This window comes from Micromys minutus (assembly GCF_963924665.1).
Source record: "Micromys minutus genome assembly, chromosome: 24".
NCBI lineage: Eukaryota > Metazoa > Chordata > Mammalia > Rodentia > Muridae > Micromys > Micromys minutus.
In genome coordinates this window covers 15,732,295-15,755,271 of record NC_137959.1, presented here as the reverse complement: position 1 = coordinate 15,755,271, position 22,977 = coordinate 15,732,295, and the positions used below count along the sequence as shown (strand labels likewise).

At 41.8% G+C, this 22,977-nt stretch overlaps 1 protein-coding gene across 1 annotated transcript in view; it reads left to right on the top strand.

Annotated features, from left to right (window-relative positions):
- The window catches only part of RPGRIP1L (RPGRIP1 like), a gene marked incomplete at both ends in the record, with an annotated part of 82,264 nt that extends 66,555 nt beyond the window's left edge, over positions 1-15,709 (top strand). Inside the window, 3 exons of the mRNA XM_080937056.1 lie at positions 10,093-10,177; positions 13,624-13,757; positions 15,597-15,709. Of these exons, the coding sequence (XP_080793182.1) occupies positions 10,093-10,177; positions 13,624-13,757; positions 15,597-15,709 (332 nt within the window). The remainder of the gene's footprint in view (positions 1-10,092; positions 10,178-13,623; positions 13,758-15,596) is intronic.
- Between the last annotated feature and the right edge of the window lie 7,268 nt (positions 15,710-22,977).

Genomic DNA, 22,977 nt, shown 5'->3' with positions numbered 1-22,977 from the left:
GACACCATGCTGCAGGCAACTTGCAGAAGAAGGAGTTTCTTAGGGTTTTACAACTATGAGGGTTAGTCTGTAACCATCATGATAGAGACAATGGCAGCAAACATGAGATAGAGAAGGAACTAACTGGAATGGCATGGGCTTTTGAAATCTCAGAGCTCACTCCCAATGGCATACCCCCTCCAACAAAAACCACAACTACTAATCTTTCGCCAATGGTTGTACCAACTGGGGACCAAGTATTGAAATATGAGCTTATGAGGGCCATTCTCACTCAACCACCAGGGGCTAAGAATGATGATGATGTTTTGAGACAAGGCTCTCTGTATAGTCCTGGCTGTCCTGGAACTGGCCATATAGGCCAGACTGACTGGCCTTGAACTCTCAGAGATCCACCTGTCTCTGCCTCCAGAGTGCTAGGATTAAAAGCATGAGCCAACAAGCCAGGCTACTAAGATTTTTTTTTTCAGTCTTAGAAACTGCATTTTAAGAAACATACATACTCTTGGCTACTGAATCAGAATAATTACAGATGATCATGTCTGCTTAAAAAACAAAAACAAACAAACAAACCACTGGTCTTTCTATAAATACATTCACTTTGAGGTAGGAATCTTAGGGATCCAGAGATCTGCTCTAATCTTTTCTGTGTGCATGATTCTTACTGGTGTGTAAGCTCAGTCCAGATATGTTGATTTCATAATTCTCTCATTTCTTATTTAAATGAAAGTGATTCCTAAGATACCTTTCAGTTCAAACTCTTTAACAGAGTGCCTTGAGAATCCGTGGAAGAAGAAACATGCCCAAAAGTATTTTCTTAGGCTTCCTAAAGATATTTAATGTACAGCACCAGCCAAATCAAATGTCAGGACTAGGAAAATAGATGTTCAATTCATTTTAATGAGGGTCCCCAGAAAAGAGATGGACTTGGCTTTGTGTCATATAAAGGTGAACAGCACAGTGTTTGGCTGGACTGGCAACAAAATGCTCTTGAGAAATTGCCTGTGTGCTGAGAAATGTGGCCGTGTAATAGAACAAGTGTTTCCATTTACCTACAATCAAATTCCTCTTTGGGCCAAACCTATGATATATGGTAAAGCCTGCTAGGTTTTGTGCACATGAGTTGTAGAGATCTGATTGAGACTTAGATGCCAGATTGTTTTATTCTTCCCCTTTTTGCAAGGCATCTACTATCTGGTTGCTGTTTTAGCAGTTCCTTATGTTCCCAAGGAATTAGACATTTGATGGGGGAAAACTTAAAGAAATTCAGTAGTGATGTTTATTATACTTAAGTTTCTGTTCTTGTCTATTGGGCTTTGACTAATTTTGAGACCATGAGCATCTTTTTTTGTTTGTGAGCAGGGAAAGGGGTACACTCAGTACCCAGACACTGGTGTTCCGTATGAAAAACCTAAGTCCCAGCCATCAGCAGATGTGAGAAATACACACCCATCTTGTTAATAGTTTTTTTCATGTATGTAGGACAGTGGAAATATTTATTCTTTAATCATTATATCTGTATCACTGTTGCAAAGAGATGCTCTTGAATCTTTGGTTAATAGACAAGTATTATTTGAAGTAACTAATTATTGTACTGATTTAGTATTCACTGGTTACTCAAAGAAAGTCAATATAATACAGCCTTACACCCTCCAAATCTCACTGAATGTTAATGAAGGTCATTTCATTTCCGAATTGGCTTTTGAAATCCAGTGGAATATTTAGGGCACAGTTAGGATACACTCTCTTGTTCGAACACTTTATCCACAGAGAGGGTCACTGAACCCAGCTCTGATTTTACTCTACATGATGATCTGAGTCACACAAAAGGAATTTGGATGCCAAGGCCTAAATTAGGTACATTGATGACTGGAATAAACTAGCAATTCTTATTATTATTCTTAATCATATTTGGTCTTTATAAGGAGGTGTTAACGCTAGTTCCATCTGCTTACAAGAATGTACTTCTTAGGGCTACTGTTACTTTAAGAATTGAAGCTCAATTCACTTGATGGATACTGGTAGCAAGAATAAAACATTTGCATTTTATTGGGCTTGAAAATTTTACTCAGAGAATGCTGAGTAAAGAAAATAGTTTGTGGGAGAAAGATTAATGGTAGGCCTGAGAAGTGTTGTCTGGGCTGAATAAAGCTTTCTGGGGAATTGACAGTAGGAAGAAGAAAGATTAATGAAATCGGCTGAGGTTTTCATGAGACTTGTGCAGATCTGGACCCTTAGTCTCTGAGGATTGAGCGGTCTATCTTCTGGAACAATTAAAGTTTAATTCAGAAAATGAAAAGGATGTAGAACATCAGAGTTTGTTACTAATAGGAAGAGAAATTTGGCAAAGATAAAGATTACAGGGGTGATAATATTTTAATATAAAAGTTATCAAAGATTCAAAGTTCACACTTTCTATAATTAATCTATCTGCATTTCTTCTTGCATTTGATATTGATAGAGAATGTAGAGATTTATCCAGCCTCCCAAAGTAAGGGATGTTTTTACTGTAGTTTTAATTGACACAATAATTATAAATGTTGGAGTGCAGGTGTAGTCAGTATGAAAGTATTTGTCTAACAAGCATGAGGCCCTAAGCTTAGACCCTGAACCCCAGAAGATAACAGTAAAAAAATAGCTATATATCTTTACGGGGTACCACATGATGTTTTAAAACACATGTAATGTTCAACTCAGACTAAGCCTGTCTGGTTTTGCTAATGTTTATACTTCTTTGTGGCAAAAATATTTATAATCCTTTCCTCTTTTGAATAGCCATTCTCTACAGTGCAATATCATACCAGAACTTGCTTCTCTTTTTAAGTATGACCTGGGACACATTGATCAACCTTTCCCATCCCTCTCTGGAAACCACTATCTTATTCTCCGCCTCTATGAGATCATCTTCCCTAGATCCCACTTGTGCTAGCCCACCTTACTGCACTGACATAATGCTCTTCAGCCTCCAGCCCCATTTCTATTATCACAGGGAAGAGAGCTTCCTCCTTTGTGTGACTGAAAGGTATTCCATTTGGTAGTAATTGAAGATCTTGAGTTTGGACTACCATGTCTTTTTTAAGTATGTGCTTGTGAAGTTTATGTCAAAACTTAGCAAATTCTTGTGGAAATAGGAGTTAAACACTGTAACTGTTTGGGAGAATCAGTTTTGTTTTATTTTGATTTGGGTTTTGATTTTTCAAGACATTGTGCCCTAGAACTTGCTCTATAAACCAGGCTTACCTCAAACTCACAGAGATCCGTTTGCCTCTGCCTCCCAAGTGCTGTAATTAAAGATGTGCACCACTACTGCCTGGATAACATAATTACTTTTTAAAGGGTGTAAAAATTGAAACTATCTTTGAAAATACACTTCTGATTTCTTCAGAATTCCATATAAATCTTGGTGCTCACAGGAGCATAGAATCATGTCTTAACACTAGGGGTCCAATGTGTCCCTGTTTCCCACAACATCCAATGTAGAGTGTTCAGTGCTTTCTGATCCCATTTTTTAAAACTAGGCAAAGGAATGTTGGTCTGACATGATTCTTGGTGACATGATACCCTGACTGGCATCAATGGCAGCAAGAAGAGTAGTGCTGTCATTGCAGAGGCTTAGGCCGTACTACAGACACTGTAAATCTGAAACGGAACACCAGGGGTTCAGCACAGTAATCTGCAACCAACCCATCTAAGTAGCAGGGATGTGTGATGACCACTAATCCAAACTCAGAAGCCCAATCTAGGCTAGATTTATACGAAGAGGCAAGTTGATGTGCTAAACTTATTATTAGGAACTAGAATTTTTTATTGGATATATTTTATTTGCATTTCAAATGTTATCCCCTTTCCTAGATTCCCCTCCATATCCCCCCATTCCATCCTCCCTCCCCCTGCTTCTATGAGGGTGTTCATCTACCCACTCCCTCCTGCCTCCCCACCCTGACATTCCCCTACACTAGGGCATCAAGCCTTGGCAGGACCAAAGGCTCCTCCTCCCATTGATGCCCAACAAAGCCATCCTCTGCTACATGTGCAGCTGGAGCCATGGGTCTGTCCATGTGTACTCTTGGATAGTGGTTTAGTCCCTGGGAGCTCTGGTTGGTTAGTATTGTTGTTCTTATGGGGTTGCAAACCCCTTCAACTCCTTTGACTCTCTAACTCCTCCATTAAGGACCCCATTTTCAGTTCTGTGGTTGGCTGCAAGCATCTGCCTCTGTATTTGTCATGCTCTGGCAGAGCCTCTCAGGAGACAGCTATATCAAGGACCTGTCAGCATGCTCGTCTTGGCATCAGCAATATTCTCTGGGTTTGTTGGCTTTATGTGGGCTGGATCCCCAGGTGGGGCAGTCTCTGGATGGCCTTTCCTTCAATCTCTGCTCCAAACTTTGTCTCCATATTTCCTGCTGAAGCATCTGCACTTTGGTCATTTTTCTTCTTGAGTTTCATGTGGTCTGTGAATTGTAACTTGGATATCCTGAGCTTTTGGGCAAACATCCACTTATCAGTGAGTGCACACCATGGGTGTTTTGTTTTGTTTTGTTTTTTAATTGGGTTATTTCACTCAGAATGATATTTTCTTTCAATTTTATTGGATCTTCTCGGTATTTACATTTCAAATGTTATACCCTTGCCCCCACTCTTCTCCCTCCTCCCCCTCAACTTGATTCCATGAAGGTGCTCCTTCTCCCAGTCACCCTCTCCACCTCAGTGCCTTGGCTGGTTGATGATGATGTTCTTCCCATGAGGGTGCAAACCTTTCATTCAGCACTTTTAGTCCTTTCTCTAGCTCTTTCATTGGGGTCCCTGTGTTCAATCTGATGTTTAGCTGCAAGCATCCTCCTCTGTATCTATATGACTCTGGGAAAGCCTCTGAGGGGGCATCCATGTCTGGTTCCTGCCAGTAAACACTTCTTGACATCAGCAATAGTGCTTGGGTTTGGTGGCTATATATGGATGGGGTGGTTCTCCATGTGAGGCAGTTTCTGTAGACCTTCTCTTCAATCCCTGCTTCTCTATTTCACCTTGTATTTCCTCCCCTGTTTTGTTCTCCCTTTTAAGAAGGACTGAGGCATCCACATTCTGGTCTTCCTTCTTTTTGAGCTTCAAAAGTTCTGTGGTTCTTGGGTATTCTGAGCTCTTTGGGGGGGGGGGGGCTAGTATCTGCTTATAAGTGAATACATACCATTTTTATATACTTTATTTTTTATTGGATATTTTCTTTACTTACATTTCAAATGTTACCCTCTTTCCTGGTTTCCTCTCTGGAATCCCCCTATCCCATCCCCCTACCCCTGCCTCTATAAGTGTTCCCCCACCCACCCACTTCCTCCCATGTCCCTGTCCTGGCATTCCCCTACATTGGCATACTAAGCCTTCACAGGGCTAAGGTCCTCTCCTCTCGTTGATGCCCGATAAGACCATCCTCTGCTACAAATGTTGCTGAAACCATGGGTCCTCCCATGTGTATTCTTTGGTAGGTGGTTTAGTCTCTGGGAGTTCTGAAGGGACTGGTTGATTGATATTGTTCTTCCTGTGGAGTTGCAAACCCTTTCAGCTCCTTTAGTCCTTTTTCTAACTCCTCCACTGGGGACCCCATTCTCAGTCCAATGTTTGGTTGAGAGCATACAACTCTGGATTTCTCAGGCTCTAGCAGAACCTCTCAGAAGATAGCTATATTAGAAACCTGTCAGCATGCACTTCATGGCATCCACATTATAGTCTGGGTTTGGTTACAGTATATGGGATTGATTTCAAGTCTCTGAATGGTCCTTTTTTCAGTCTCTGCTCCAGATTTTGTCTCTGTATTTGCTCCTGTGGATATTTTGTTCCCTTTTTAAGAAGGACTGAAGCATTCCCTCCTTGGTTTTCCAACTTCTTGAGCTTTATGTGGTCTGTGAATTGTATCTTGGATAATCCAAGCTTTGGGGCTAATACTCACTTATTAGTGAGTTCATACCATGTGTGTTCTTTTGTGGTTAGGTTACCTCATTCAGGATGATATTTTCTAGTTCCATCCATTTGTCTAGGAATTTCATAAAGTCATTGTTTTTATTAGCTGAGTAGTACTCCATTGTGTAAATGTACCACATTTTCTATATTCATTCCTTTGTTGAATGACATTTGGGTTTTTTTCCAGCTTCTGGCTATTACAAACAAGGTTGCTATGAACATAATGGAGCATGTGTCTCTGTTATATGTTGGAGCATCTTTTGGGTATATGCCGAGGAGTGGTATAGTATAAACAAACTCAGAGGAAAAAAAAAAACCCTGCATGATCATCTCATTAGATGCTGAGAAAGCATTTGACAAAATTCAACACCTCTTTGTGTTAAAAGTCTTGGAAATATCAGGAAATCAAGGCTCATACTTAAACATAGTAAAAGAAATATACAGCAAACCAGTAGCTAACATCAAACAAAATGAAAAGAAACTTGAAGCAATCCCACTAAAATCAGGAACCAGGCAAGGCTGCCCACTCTCTCCCTACCCACTCAGTATAGTACTCAAAGTACTATCCAAAGCAATTAGACAACAAAAAGAGGTCAAAGGGATACAAACTGGAAAGGAAGAAGTCAAAATATCACTATCTGCAGATGATATGGTAGTATACTTTAACAGATCCCAAAAATTCCACCAAGGATCTCCTGAACTTAATAAACAACTTCTGCAGTGTGGCTGGATATAAAATTAACTCAAATAAATCAGTAGCCTTCCTCTACTCAAAGGATAAATAGGCTAAGAAAGAAATTGGAGAAATGACACCCTTCACAATAGTCACAAACAATATAAAATACCTTGGTTGTAACTCTAACCAAAGAAGAGAGAGATCTGTATGACAAGAACTTCAAGTCTCTAAAAAAAGAAATTGAAGATCTCAGAAGTTGTAAAGATCTCCCAAGCTCATGGATTCGCAGGATTAATATAGTAAAAATGGCCATCTTGCCAAAAGCAATCTGTGGGTTCAATGCAATCTCCATCAAAATTCCAACTCAATTAATTCTTCATAGAGTTGGAAAGAGCAATTTGCAAATTCATTTGAAATAATAAAAATCCCAGGATAGCAAAAACTATTCTCAACAATAAAAAATCTTTCAGGGGAATCACAATTCCCAACCTCAAGCTATATTACAGAGCAATCATGATTAAAAAACTGTATGGCATTGGTACAGAGAAAGGCAAGTAGATCAATGGTATAGAAATGAAAACCCAGAAATGAACCCATACACCTGTGGTCACTTGATCTTTGACCAATAAAAAGGAACACTCCTCCATTTTTGGTGGGATTACAAATTTGTGTGGCCATTCTGGAAATCAGTCTGGCTGTTCCTCAGAAAATTGGATATAGTAATACCCGAGGATGATATTTTCTAGATCCATCCATTTGCCTAAGAATTTTATGAACTCATTGTTTTTAATAGCTGAGTAGTACTCCATTGTGTAAATTACCACACTTTCTGTATTCATTCCTCTGTTGAATGACATCTGGGCTCTTTCCAGCTTTGGGCTATTATAAACAAGGCTGCTACAAACATAGTGGAGCATGTGTCTTTGTTATATATTAGAGCATTTTGGGAGTATATGCCCAGAAGTGGTATAGCTGGGTCCTCAGGTAGTACTATGTCCAATTATCTGAGGAACCACCAGACTGATTTTCAGAGCAGTTGTACCAGCTTGCAATCCCTAGAATTTTATTTTTGAAAACAAGTTTTTAAGAAATCAACCAAAATATTTAAATCAGCTTTATGGGTTTAGTTGACATCATTTTATAAACAAGAAAGCAGGTGTCTTGCCCAGCTCGGCTGCAGACTTTTCTGGTCTCCAGCCAGGAAATGCCCTGTCTGAAATGCCAGGAAAAGCTTAGCTCCAGAGGAGGGAGATGCAGACACACTGGAGCTCTATGCAACTGAGCGCAGGTCTCAACTCCACGTGCTCTAGCAGAGTTCTAACCTTCTTGGTCTGCTTAGTCACTGAACTGTACATCAGCCTCCCTCTTAGCCCTGTGCTGGAGTGGAGTGCCTAGTGCATAAGCCTCACTAAAGAGATGCTACCCGGTGGGGTGCTGCAGAAACATAGCTGCCAGTTGGTTAAACATGGAACCACCATGTGTCTCAGCAGCTCTCCCTCTGTGTAAATAGCAGAAAGAATCAAAATCCAGGACACAGGCACACAGCCAGCTGTGTCCACTGCTCCTGACAGTGGTAGAAACAACCCACAAGTCCCTCACAGGATGATTGGAAAACGAAAGGTTTTGTGTGCATACAGCAGAAATATAATTCAGCATTGCATGTTATGCATGCGGCAGTGGAGAGGAGCCTTGAACATATCACTGCTAAGGGAAATAAGGCAGAGACAAAGGGCAGACTGCGACCACACTTAGAGGGGTGGTAGAGACAGAAAGTGAAGCAACGGTGGAGAGAGGGGGTGGGTGTTACTGATGAACAGGCAGTTTCCGCTGGGATGAGGGAAAGACTCTAGGGAGAAGGAGGAGTGACAGCATCCTCTGTGTTTGTACCTAATGTCAGGGAACATATGTTCTAAACTAGCGAAAGGGCTACATACTAAATTATGTGTATGTTACTACAGCAATTGACATTCATCAAACCTAATGTACATTTAATTGAAAGACCTTTTTTGAATGCTGGAATTGGAAATTCAGAAGCTTTTAATGCAAAGAAAATATTTTTATTTATTTATCAAAGATTTAAATCATAATTTGGTTAGAGTAACGGTTCATGTCAGTGCATGTGTTAGTCTGAAAGGCTATTAACCACTGTTTCTGCCTGAGTTGTTTTGTTCTAGTTTTTAAATTAAGTGTAAGAGAGAGAGCGTGGCATCTGTGTGCCATGGCACCTCTGTGTAGGTTAGAGGCTAGCCTTTGGGAGGTGGTTTTCTCCTTCCCCCAGCATTCCAGGGATCACTCCTAGATCACCAGGCCTGTGGCAGCAAGTGCTTCTGTCCACTGAGCCATCACACCACCAGCCTCAGTCAGCTTCTAAATTACCTTCATTATTCTGGCCCTCAAATGTTAGAAACCAATACAGCCTAAAAGCTTTAGGACTGTGAAGTGGGAGAATATAGGAAAAGCCACATATTGAATTAGGGAAAAAAATCCATTTAGTCTAATATACTGACAGCCTCTAAAAATGAGGCACTGACCCTCAGCACTAGTGAAATATATCTGCTTAGATAACCTTGTGGCAATGACAAAGAAAACACTCAGAGCCATTTGTGTTGGTATCTGTTAATGTTGGTAGCTCTAAGGAACCCCGCACAGCATAGTGCTCTGTAAGCACAGTGGCCTAGGTTCTCTAGAGCTGGGTAACTTGGCTACTGGGCCTCCATTATTTCTACCTCCCCTGAGCCGCTGTTACCTCCTGGTCTCCCACTTTATGTGCCTACATCCCTCAGGACATGGTCATTTGGAGCCAAACTGAAACTGTCCTCAGAAACAGTGTTACTGAAATGTGTTTTTTCCTAATGGAACCTGAAGGAGCATAAACTACAGCCATAGCAGCACTGTCCCTGTGTGCACTTTTGATCGTGTCTGAGTTGGTACCTGGCTACAAGAGAGCCCTAAGCCGAGACAGGAGTATAGGAGTGTTTTCTCCCCCAGGTCCCAAACTCTGTGCACAGTCTGTCTGCACTCCCAAATATTAGGTGGCATTTTTGACAGTTATCCATCCTCCTGAATGCCAGGACCAGAGCAGTCTTCAGATACCAGAAAGGTGGCAGAAGTGGTAACTTACTGAGCTGTCAGGAAGGGCAAACATGCTGCCTTCTCAGGTGAAACAAAACGCTGTGACTCCCTCAAATACAAAACAGTAAAGACCCACAGCTTCTCAGTCAGCACTGCCAGAGCCATAGCAGGTAGAGGCAGCAGTGGAGCGCTCTGAGATGTCTGACAGTGTGCACAGACCCTCAGTGCCATGACACTAGATCACATGACCATTCAGACTGGATTCTGATTTCCCAAACACACAAGCCAGATGGCATGATGTATGTGTCTTTAAAAAATGTATTCACAGAGTGTCGGATGGTGCTGATGGGAAGTCTGGGTAGCTTCCTTGTGTGGACTTGTCTTTTCTTTCCCTATAGTGATCTACCTGGATAAAGAAAACAACACAGCAGCGAGAGACATCTTAAAAGCCATACTGCAAAGGCGAGAGCTGCCTCACAGAAGGTATTTACAGCAAGATTATAAAAGCACATCTATGTCCTTTTGCTTTGTGGAATGTTGGAGCTCCTCCTTGCAGTTTGGTTACCTCCAAAGAAGTTTATCAATGAAAAGACATCGGGGTTGGGTAGCTCAGTGGCCAAGTGCCTCCTTAGCATGAGTGAGATACTAGGTTCAATTCCAGGCCCTTTGGAAAACAGAAAAGGAGGAAAGATACAGGAACGGCAGAAAGTCCTACCCGCCCCCCAGCATTGTTCTTTTAAAAATGTCCAAATATCCATCACAAACACAAATGTTCCTATCTTTTTTTTCCACAAAAGCCTAGTGCATACAACAGGTGGGAAATGCTTTTCTAGTGGATGCTGGGATGCAGCTCACCTTTCTATGCTGAAGAAGGGGAGAGTACCCTTTCCCCCAGCCAAAGCCAGGGAGCCCTAAGAAATGTTCTCTCTTCTTCTTAATACTCCTAAATACTTCCTAAAGTAGTTCCTTCCTAAAGAACTCCCTTATTCCGGTGGCAACCCTGTTCAATAACTGTGCTAACTTAGCAGCCACAGCTAGGGGTCACCATGTTTCCTGGACAAGTTAAAAGGAGGACACAATTCCTAGGGGATTGCTTATAGTACTTCCACAGGCTGTCCATCTGCATTTGCATATATAGCATTTGCTACCTTAAACAGTGATCTACTGAAAGAAAACATACATTGAAGAGTTTTAGTTTAGGACTGGAAAGGCAGTTTGGTGGTTAAGATCACTGGCTATTCTTCCAGACGTGGGTTCAGTTCCCAGCACCAGCTTGTGACTCAGAGCGATCTACTCCAATCCCAAGGAATCCAGTGCTCTCTTTTAGCCTCAGTGGGTGCCACGTGCACATGGAGTGTTCAGGCAAGCACTCCTGCACATAAAATGAAAACAAATACATTATCAAAAATGTTTTTTCATTATTAAGTTGATGTCATGGTTCTGACTCTGATTTAAGTTCCTTTTTGGTTTCTTTTTCTTTAGCAAGAGTTCTACCAATGAGGAGGGCAGCCATAATGACAAGTGAACAGATAATTAATTACATCTGCAATGATTAAGGACAGACACTGAGCAGGCTCTGAGTGTGGTAGTGCTCACCATCAGTCCCAGAGCTCAGGAGACAGCACTAGGGAACAGGTGGCTCTCCGTTAGAGACCAGTCCAGTCTACAGAACAAGTCACAGAGGACCCATACAAGGGTAGAAAGAAAAGAAACGGAACAAGTTAAGTGCTAAAAGATTAAATAACAGTGGAAGACAATCTGAGAAAGTGACATTTAAGCTGACTTATGGAGGTTGAAGAGACTCAGTCAAGAGGCATATGGTTCCAGGCTGAGAGAATGCCAAACAGAAGAATGGCACAGAGGGCATTCTGGGATAGATGGGAAGGCTATCAAGGCTGGGCTCAGAAGTAGAGAGTACAGGCAGGCACAGCTGTGGAGCACATGATGTTTGCACACCCCAGGTGTGTGTCTGGGCCTCTGTTTTTAAATTCACCTAGTGGCCTTTCTTCCCTTTTGAGTTGGACTTTGTAGCTTTTTCATTGGCTTTGTTTATTTTAATGCTGGGAATGGAAACCAGCTCCTTGCCTTTATCCATGTGAAACAGGAGTTTGAGCACTGATCTATACCTTACATCTGTGGATTATATTTGACCTCTCATTTTGCCCTCTTTAGAATGTAAAACCAGGAATGCTGGGTTTTCATAGTCCTAGCCCTTTCTGTAGAACTTAGAAGGATTTTTTTGTTTAATTTTGTCTCTGAATTCATATACTCTTAGTGAAGGCAATAACCTGCCTTTATAAAATGGTACATCATGGGTACTATCAGAAGGGAGGCGTGTGGCTCACGTCATGTGGCAACAGTGTCACATCTTTTAAGCTGTCCTGTGCAAACTGCATTCACTCTAGGACAACGTTTTTGTTGTTGTTTGGGAATTTTGCTTGCATGTCTGTATGGGCACCATGTGTGTGCTCTGCCTGCAGAGGTCAGAAGAGGGCACTGGCTCCTTGGAGCTGGACTTACAGCTGTGAGCTGCCATGTGGGTGCTGGGACTGGAACCCAAGTCCTCTGTAAGAGCAGCCGCCTCTCTGATTCCACAACAGTCATTTGTGTGTAACTCAGTAAAGAAATCAGTAGATAATTTGGGAATGTGTTTAAACAGCACTCCCTCCCCTCCCCCAAATTAGCCTACTGTGACCCAGGCTCCAGTTCCTTGGATCATTTCATCTGGTCGTCACAAGAGCCTGCCCTATTCTTCAGTGTAATTGTCCTCCATTGCACAGATAGGGAAACTGAGTAATGTCCCCAACACCACACCGTTCTATAATTATGGAAGCCAGAATGTAAATGAAGAATGAGTGCCCTAAGCATTCATTCAATGCCCCCTGAACCCCTCTGTCCTGTGCATCTTGTAAAATACTGGTCTGTGATTTCTGTGTGAACAGGTAGTAACTTCCATTTTCACTTAAGAGATCTCAACTTTCTAATTTCTCCAAATTCTATTCCTAGATAAAAAACAGGGGCTTGTAAAGGAATGAAATGCTGGCTGTTACCTTCAGCAAGTTGATTAGAGGTTTTGTCTTGTTCACCCATCAGCATTTGGACTTTGTTTATATTTTTCAAGGCATGATTTCTCGGGGGCTTCGATTTTTCTGTTTCTTGTTTTCTTTCTGATTCGGAATAGATATGTTTCACAGAGTTTAAAATGGTAAGGTTTACAAACATCCATGGTTTAAGCTATGCTGCCAAGACATATCAAAAGAGCACTTAACTGTAAATTCCTGTCATTTGGTCAATCCAAGTGTGTTTGGCCTCCGCACAAGCCACTAATTCAAATCAGTTCCATCAGAGCCCTGCAGTTATGCGTCTAAAAGTAAAGTAGAACTTGGATGCTGCGGTTATACATTAAAAGGTTGCTGAAGCAATATGAACATCTGATACAGCCATTGGGAAGAGCTCAGCTTTCGCTGTAGGCATTCAGACTGCCCCCAGCAGTGCAACTGCATTGTGTAAGACAACACATAGAGTTTGGTAGATCGCTTGCTACCAGCCCCAGAGTTGTATACTGCTGGGATTCAGGGAAACACGTCTTTCTGTCAGAAATGTTGACTGTGTAACCTACCATGGCCTCTGTGCACTTCATTCTTTTACTCTTAAAAAGTAGAAGTATCAAAATCTCAGTCATGCTGTAATGACATGGACATTGGGTCCTTCCCTTTGCCTGGTCACTTTCTTCCATTCTGGAGAGACTTGCCACCCAGGTTTAGGAAGGAGATTGGTGCTCATTGGAAAGCAGAAGGAGCTCCACGGTTCTAATAGTTCTGGTAATATTTTGCCTAATACAGTTTCATTACACCACTTCACAAATGGTTATAAAAAAAAGTGGCAGTACCCTGCTCCATGGTAGTGATCTCTGTCCTGTGGCTTCCTAGTGTGCGCTTCACCGTGGTCAGTGATCCTCCTGAGGACGAGCAGGACCTAGAATGTGAGGACATTGGTGTTGCTCATGTTGACCTCGCAGACGTGTTTCAGAAAGGAAGAGACATCATCGAGCAAGACATTGATGGTATGAGAGCAAGCACAGCCCTGCCTGCACGGCCCTGCCTGCACGACCCTGCCTGCACAGCTGCAGCTGCCACAGCCCAGGCTCTCTATTCAGACTGCTCTCTGCTGCCTGGGGGTTGGGGGGGGTCTGTTACACCTCAGCAAAGGCTGTGTGGCTCAGGCTGACATCTGCTGCTGCTCAGAGCCTGTCCCTATATTTTCTTCCTTTCCTCCCTGCCCTTCTGTGGCTGGTAGAGAATTTTAAATAACTTTGCTTCACAGGAACTAGCTAATGCATTTCTTAGTGGTGGGGGTAAGAAACTTGGCCTTAAGCTTGTTGTTCTCAACCATGGCAGCATCTTCTCGTGGCTTCTGTAGTTCAGGGCTGAGTCAAAGGGTAGGCCTGTCCCCCCTGCTAACTCTAGGATTCTGACAGTTAGGGTTTTCCTCACAAGCTGTACCCTAGATTTTTACCTTGCTAGGTGTGAGTCAGAGCAGTGCCTCATTTCTCCTTCTGTTCTTACATTGCACATACAGAAGGAACTGTACTTTCTAAACCATAACCAAGCCCTGGCCACAGAGTTGAGAAATCCCCACTGATTCTGCTTCAAACTGGTTAAGTTAGCAGACGCTTCGTGCTGGGTTTGTTTATTTGCCTGTTGAGGCCACAGTCAGATCACTTATTAAGCACCTCCTATCCTACCCTATAACTCCTGTCGCAGCTGTGTGGAGCTGTTATACTGGACACGTGGCAGGATCCAGACAGGAAGATAGATCCAAATGATTGTTGGAGTTAAATCAGATAAATAACTAGGAGCAAGTTTGGACTGTGCATAAAGTGTGCACATCTGACTTGATGGCAATTAGTTACCCTTTGGCACAGAGCAAAAGATGAAAGAATTAAAATGATCATGTCGCTTTAGTGAAGACTTCAGAATCTAGAGTCTGACGGGAATCACCAAAATCAGTCTCTACAGCCAGGTCTGCTTAGTGACCCACCTTTTCCTGTGTGGCCAACACCCACCTGTTAGGACCACTTGTAAGAAGCCAGTCAATGTCCAGGCACTGTTCCCTGTACATTTGAATACCTTGCTCTGTGCCACATGCCACTGAGTAGTCCCCTAGAAAAGATGAAAGCTTGGGAAAACAAGTTGGGTACCACCAGACCACTGCACTTCAGGGGCTCTTTCCCCACTCTCGTGCCTACCAAGCTTTCTTTGAAGGTCTCCTCACAGAAGTTCACTGAAGTAACACACTACTGGGAGCAGTACTTGTAGTTCATCTACTGAGGAGGCTGGGGCTCCATCATTAAACTTCAAAGAAATAACAAGAAACTATAAGACCCATAAGCACTATCAAACTTACAAACTTGGGCCTTGGATCCCTAACAAATGTCTTTCCCTAGCTAATGGGGACTGGGGGACTGGCCTGACATTAGAGCAAGCTGTGTTCAAAGAAGCCTCAAGACTTAAATAGTCTGCCTTTGGGACATCACTGATAGCTGTCACTCAAAAAGTGAACCTCTGATCCTCAGAGCCAGCTCACAGATGTCTTGAGTTCTGTGGGTCTACCATCTTGCTTTTCTAATTGCCCACACCCTATTTTAAATCAAATGTCACCTTAGGAATCTAGTCTTAACACTGAGAACCTTTGCAGTGTTCCACAGCATGTTAGAAGAAACTTTGACCTTGTGGGAATAGCCCTAGCCTTTCACTTAGTAAGCTTCAAGAGTACTTGTAAAATATGTGTCCTCATACACGTAGCCTTCACATACAATTGTGTTCATCTCAAAGTGGTGTGAACTAGTTTAGCCAAGAAAAGTACTGAACATCATTGACCTTTGCTGACTCCTTCTCCTCAGTTCTTGATGCCCGAACCGATGGAGGCAGCATCGGCAAGCTGAAGGTGACCGTGGAAGCACTTCGTGCCCTACGGTCTGTCTACGAGCAATGCAGAAAGGACCCGGAGGCTTGAAAGAAGCGGTTGCAGAGGCATCCTACTTCTAAGAAAAAGCTCACATGAAAGCTCAAAGATGAGATTTTGAGTAATCACTCTGCTGTATGTAATCTATAATTCATGGGGAGCAGGGAGGGAGCACCTAGGTTTAGGTTTGAATATTCAAGTTTTGTATAGTTTTTGTGTTTGTTTATTTTTCCCCTCAGGACTTCCGTGCTCCTGAGTGGGCTACCTTATCAACGATTCATAGCAACATGATAGCATGAAACATCTGCATTGCAACATTTTCTTATGAAGGACTGGGAGTAGTTCCCATTTTTATTTTTCTTAAGTAAAAGCCTAAAATCTTAGGAAACCAATGAAAAAGGAATGCTTTTTATGTTATTCCTAATTGTCCCACTAAATGGAACGCCTCTGATTAGCCTCATTAAGATTTTTATACTGTGAAGATTTTATTAGAAGCAATATATGAAAATTACTTGGATTAATGTGTTAATCTTCCTCTTTAAAATGCTAATGTCTACTTTATACACATTAAAGCTCAGTATGCATTTTCTTTGATGCATACAGTTTCTATCAATTAAATATAAAGAAGGAGACTTGGCACTACCTATTAAATTACTCCCAGTTTTATTTTGTTTTTTCATAAACATTGTAGTTGTTCCAGGTTATATGGTATCAGTGCATTTTTAATACTAATGCCTGATCCAAGATTGTATTCATATAAAGAAGATAGAGATAGATAATTAGATACATACATACATACATACATACATATATACATACATACATACACAGGAAATTTTACAAATTAAAGTTAAATTACATAGAAAAAAATTAAAGTGTGGCTCAAATTCTAAAATGCTTAGACATGAAAGAAGACCTTTTTATCATTCTTTATACTTACATCAAGCTTATACAATGCAGGGATGTATCTGGATATCCAGACCCTCAAAAAGCAGCTCCAAAAGTTAATTTCTAGCTTTTACGCAGTCTTACTGAAGGGTTTAATTGATATTTTTAATGGAGCTGTGAATCAGTGCTGCAAAGGAATTGTCTCTGGGGGTCTGAGATATAATGCATTTCATTTTTTAATTTACTTTTTTATTTGTCGTTTTCTTCAAAGGATTTTTATAGGCTGTGGGTTTTCACTGTTTGCAAACAGGCTATTTCTTTTTAAGCATATGTAAAGTATTCAGGGAGATAAGTAATTTATTAAAATCTACCTAATTTGCCGTGCTATATTAAATCTCTGCTTCAGTGATCACAGACCATTTCATTTAGAGAATTAGGCATTCCCTCTTTGTGTGATTAAAGTCCTGGAAAATGAGTTCTTTGCTCCTATTTGTGAACATTCAAAGCCTGCTAATGGCAGGAAGATGGAACAGATTATGAGACAATTCATTACAGTTCAACAGGGGAAAAGCAGCTATAATGCAAAAATGCAAGTATGAATATCAGGGTATGGCTGAGCCATCTGTGCCCTAACAGCTTCGGTGATGACTCCTCCTTTGGAGGCTTTGAAATGACATCCGTACGATATTAATTTGTTGGCGCACTTTGTGGGACCAGTAGAGTATGATCTGACCACAGAACTCTATAAATTCTGTCTGTACCATTGGGCTCCCCTGTCCTCAGGCCTGCCATCTCCAAGAGGAATCCTGCTCTCATCCGACTCTGAAAATCTTCATAACAACTCATTCCTCTGGAACCTTCTAGTGACCACAAACATCTGCAGACAAAGCCTCTCCAGTTCTAGTAAACAACCACGTTTGTTGTCACTTGTGCTGGCTCTGAGCTCATCCTCTTGGCCTCCCTTTCTAGCTTTCTTTGGCTTGGTGCAGCTACAGTGTCATTAAGGCCCATAATCTTCCCTGCAGGGATTCAAGGCAGCCAGATTATACCCTGGGATTAGCTGAGTGTTTTTTGAGACATTTATTGTGGTATGCTCCTTCCTAAGAGACATGCACTATTGTTTTAAAATGTTATAGCCAAAACTAAATAATGCTTTCTGCAGGGATGAATGGAGTGGTGCTGACTTCTTAGCATCTTTAAGGGGAGACAGTGAAGGTTTAATCCAAAAAAAAAAACGTGTACAAGTGAGTCAGCTGTATAGTGTTCATACCTCAAATAAGATCAGAGATTATCCAGGCTTCTTTTACCCTTGTATTTGCTAGCTTTAAAATTCTCAGCCTTAGATTCCTGCAGATGTTCCTAGTACGCACTTCACATGTAATGGTGACTAAGGGGTTCTAAAGGAGCGGTCAAGTGTCTAGACCTGTGTTAAACCAGAGTTCATTGAAAAGTTCATGTTCATTGGTTTAAAGTGCTGTGCTATCCTCTGGCTTGCTCCATTGAGGATGGCTGGGAAGTGGGGCTCCCACACACACAGACACAGCCCTGGAGAAGAACATGCAGCTCTCAACTGCACAGTACACTCAGCACTCTGGGAGCTGTGATGCTTTTAGTTTGGAAATATAAATAGAGATGTGATGTGGCGTGTGGGAGAGTGTATTATACATGGTTTTTTGCCTACTGTAGTAGAAATGTCAAATTCCCAGCCACTGTCATGAGAAGCAGTTGACAAAAATAAGTTTTATGGTTTACAGTGCGGTTTGCATAGAGAACATTTCTCTTCACTCTCGGTTTCAACATGTTTTCTGAATTATCATGGTTTGTTGCCATTTAACTTAAATTAGTTTTTTTAAGAATAAATAGAGACTATGTTTAATCAAATAAAGAAAGGCCACATTGAAATTCTGCTGTTCCTGCCATTCATTTGTTACCACAAAACACAAATAATTTCTATGTGTCATGAAGAAGTGTGGGCTGAGACATGGTCATGTGATTTGGGAGGTTCTGCGTGCACCAATGTTCCCACAACAAAACATAAATTATTTTAGTAATCTGACATCAAGAGCTGTGACAATGAAAACCAGCTCTTACACATGTTCTAACAAGAATCTGATTAACATTTTTGTGGATATGGAAAATAACTTTTTTTAGTCAAGCTGGCACTGTTGCTGAATTTGGAATGATTTCCTTATGTACAGAATTGCAAAATGTGAATCATGTCTGTGAACAAATATGAAAATAAAATGTGATCTTTGTGTAACACAAAACACCAAGGAAGAGGCTGTGTACTGTGAAGTGATCAGGTGATTGACAGTGGAGGGGTGATCCCAGAAGTAAGAGTGTACTTTAGCAAGTCACCCATGCCCAAAGGCCTCCACTACCTTAACAAAGAGAAGCAAGCTAAAGCCATGATTTATTATAGATTGGGCACCACACCTAATTAAATCCATCAGTAGGAGCAAACTGTATTACATCCCTTTTGTTCCAAAACAAAACAGCCTCTAGGTCAACCAGAAAATATCAGAGTAATAGAAACAAACATCTTAAAGCTAAGCATACAGAATTAGAAAATAGCCCCTTTCATCTTGCAAGAGAGGATTTTTTTTTTACGTCCATCTCAAAATGTTACCAGAGGACAGCACAGTTTTCATTTGCCTTTCTTCCCTTTCCTTTTTCTTCCTTCCTTCCTTTCTTTCTTTTTCTTTCTTTTGGACATGATTTCACTATGCAGCCCTGGTTGGCCTGGGACTCGATATATTGACCAGGCTGTCCTCAAACTCATGGAACTCTGCCTGCTTCTGCCTCCTGAGTACTGAGATAAAAGACAAAGCAGGCTTTCATCATCTACCCTGGCACCCCTTTGTTTGCCAAATAACATTCCATATGTTATGTACTCTGGAATGAAGTCGGGCGCTGTCGGAATGTGGCTTCTCCTCTTTTTGTCCCTTTACACACTCCAGACAACCACATTTTCATTACTATAACAACAGCATCTTTTCTCCATTCACTAAACCCATTTGTATTTGTTTGATTTTAAATGTTTATTTTAAATTATGTATATATGTTTGTCATTGCATTAGTAAGTGTGTGTGAGCATGGGTGTCTGCCGAGGTCAGAAAAGGTTGTTAGGTACACTGGAGCTGGAGTTATGGGAAGCTGTGACTTGTCATGTCTGTGCTGGGACCCAAACAGATCCTCTGTAAGAGCAGCAAGTGCTTCTACCCACTGAGCCATCACTCCAGCCCACGTTTTCTTTTCTTCTTTTTATATTATTATCTTAATTTTTATCTTTCTGTTACCCATTGTTCTTCTTCCTCTATTCAATCACTCTACCTGCCTGACTACTGTTTGCTTAGCTGGCTGCTTACCCTTGATTTTTCTAGACCACCTCAGTGTGCAGCTCACACATGCCCAGAATTTGGTTAATTAGCCTCGAACCTATGAGCCTCCTGCCCAAGTGCACTTACTGTGAAATCGAACACACCTTTTCCACCCCATTTTGCTTGGTATCCCTGCTCTTTGAGCACCAGCGTCTGGCAATTCCTGGGGCTTCTCCAGATGCTCCGCTGTGCAAAGATTGGTCTCTGTTTTTTAGGGGGTTGTTTGTTTGTTTTGTCTGTGTTGTTTTAGTTTTTTAGATGGCGGTGGGAGGGGTTGCTGTACAAACTGGCACTCCTGGCTTGAACTCGAAGCCTTCCTGCCTCAACCTCCCAGGTAGCTGGATGGCAGTGCATGCCATCATACTTGGTAAAGGCTTGTCTTCATTCACATGACAGGGCACCATAGCCCTTTGGGAACTGATTTTTGTACCTGAACTTCAGAGTCACAGAGGCAGGCAGTCAAGTAGCTAGCTCTCCAGCAGCCCTGGTCAGGAAGCAAAAGGGAAGATTTATAAATGTCTAGGAAAACATTTTTCCAAAATCAAGATCTTTGGTACAGAAATGCTTTGGCATAGGTTCACATAATTACTTGTTACAGCAAGAGAATTTTTGGAAGAATGCTTGAGATACCTATTCTCATAACCAAGACAGACTTCTCACAAACCCCAACAATGAAGGAAAAAGGTATCAAACCCAGACAGACACATTGAGTCTGTACACATTAGGGCAGCTCAACAGTTTTCATATAAGACTGTGAGAGTTCACAGTAGAAAACAAAAGACAAAGGCTTTGTTCTGATGGAGGGAACAGTGGGCCATGAATGTGTGCACTTCATCTTGTGTGCACCCAGAAGCCTCAAATATAGCAAACAACCGGTGGGAGAATGTTACAGCTGCATTAATTTCAGTCATAGGTTTTAACCCACAAAGATGGCAGATCAGAGATGTTGAAAAGGCATGTTTAAGAATGGTCACAAAGCTTAGACAGAGAACACACACAGAACATTCAAAAGAAGATCAACAGCATATTCAACCATAAAGGAAATCTCAGTTTCCAGAGGCCTCAGATCTTGTAGAGTAGACTACTCTAAGCAAAAGGCAATGGCATTAGAAGCAGATAGCAAAAAAAAAAAAGGATAGCTAAGGCACGATCCTTTCTAAATTCTAAAATGCATGTATTTTCAGTGGGGAAAGCAAAACCTTAGCGGGTCATTATTTGGGATTCTAATGGGACATAAAATAGCCAGTCCTAGAGCAGAGTGAGGAAAAGCAGAACCTACAAATATGGCTTTGGGCATAAGCGAGGGAAATAAGTAAATGCAAGTCCAAAACCCACTGCCAGCAAGGGCTGACAGAACTCAGGTGCCAGAAGGACACAGGTGATGCCAGCAAAGGAGAGGGACCAGCCAACCGGAGAGGCAGAACATTGAGAGCAGGTGTGAGACCTGCTGTTGTGACCTCACACCTGCTCAGATGTCCCCCGGAGGCTCATGTCTTAAAAGTTTCATCATCAGCCCGGGTTGCTGTTGGGAGGTAGTAGAGCCTAGTAAGAAGAGGCTAAGTTACTGGGGCTGTGCTCTTGAGATATTAAGCCCTAGCTCCTCCTCTCTCTCTGTCCTAGATGCCCTCTCTCTCTCTGCCACATACACATCACTCTGATGTTCTGCCTCGTCGTAGGCTGGAAGTGACACGGCCAAGTGATCTGGGGCTGAAAACCTGAAACCATGAACTAGAATTCATTTTACCTCAGATGTTTTTTTCACAGCAGCAAGTTAACTCACTTGGCAGAGTCAGATCATGAGATCTTGGAGAAGAGGAAACAGTTCGGAGTGTGCAGGAATAGATGCAGCAGAGGGGAGGCCATTTTGGAAAAGGAAGATAGTCCTTGAAGATATGTACTGAAAAAAGGGGGAAGCCAGCTGAAACCGTGACTTACCGGGAAACACAATAAATAAAATTAAACTGTCAATAAAAAGTGGACATTTGTTGCAGGAATTAAACAGAGCTGTGGTAACAGAAGAGGGCATTGTTTAGCTAAGAAACTTGAGTTCTCCCAAACCCTTCTCTATCAGGAATTGCCTTAGTTGGTCCAAGAATATTCAAAATAAAGGTTCTAACAGAAAGGGAATCTTGCACCCATCTTTCATAAGAACACAAGATGGGGATCAAACCTTCTCAGCAGCTGTCAGTTGGACATCAATAAGCTGAAGACAAAGACAGAGCGACCGCTGGTTACACCACCAGCCAGTAGTCATCCACATCTGGGCATATTTGTTTGCTATGGTTTTTAATGAATGAAAATGTTAAAATAACACAAAATACCAAAATGCCTATATGCTGATTATATGTCAGAATGTAGATGGTTAAAGTCTCCTGCTACATACCACCTCTAATCCAGACCTGCCTCCCAGCCCGCCCTTTTGCTGTGTGTATGTAAACACACACACATGCCCACAAAATATGGATAGAACAGTTTTGCTCTTTATTTACATAAGTGTCAGACTGCAGACACTGTTTATATAGTTTGCTTTTTCCACATAATTTTTTAAACCATGTTTTTGAAGTCTACCCTTGTTTCTGGCATTTCAGTGCTAAAATAGAGGAGTCAGTGGTTTTAGAACGAACCCTCCGCAGCAGGATGGTGTTCTACCCAGTGTTAGTGAATTTGATGGTCTGAACCACCCTTCTGTTGAGAATATCTAGATATAATTTGAAGATGTCAAAATGTCTGTCATCTGGCTCCCTAGGATGTCAAAGTACAGGATTCATCCTAATGACAAGTCTGTCACCGGGGCTGGTCTTTCCTCAGAGGCACCTCCCTGGTTGAACATGAGCATGAAAAACTTCCCAGAACCTTCATAGGCCTCTGGGTCTGGAAGGGAAGAAGTTGGTATTGGACGACAGACCCAAGTCCTCCACATTGAACTGGGACGAAAAACCTAAGACATCAAGACAATGGCAGTGGGAAGCAGACCGTCCAGTCTGGAGCTGATTTTCTTCTCCCCATCTCTGAATGGATTAAGAGAGTTTCTGGTTGCTGGGCCATAGCCTA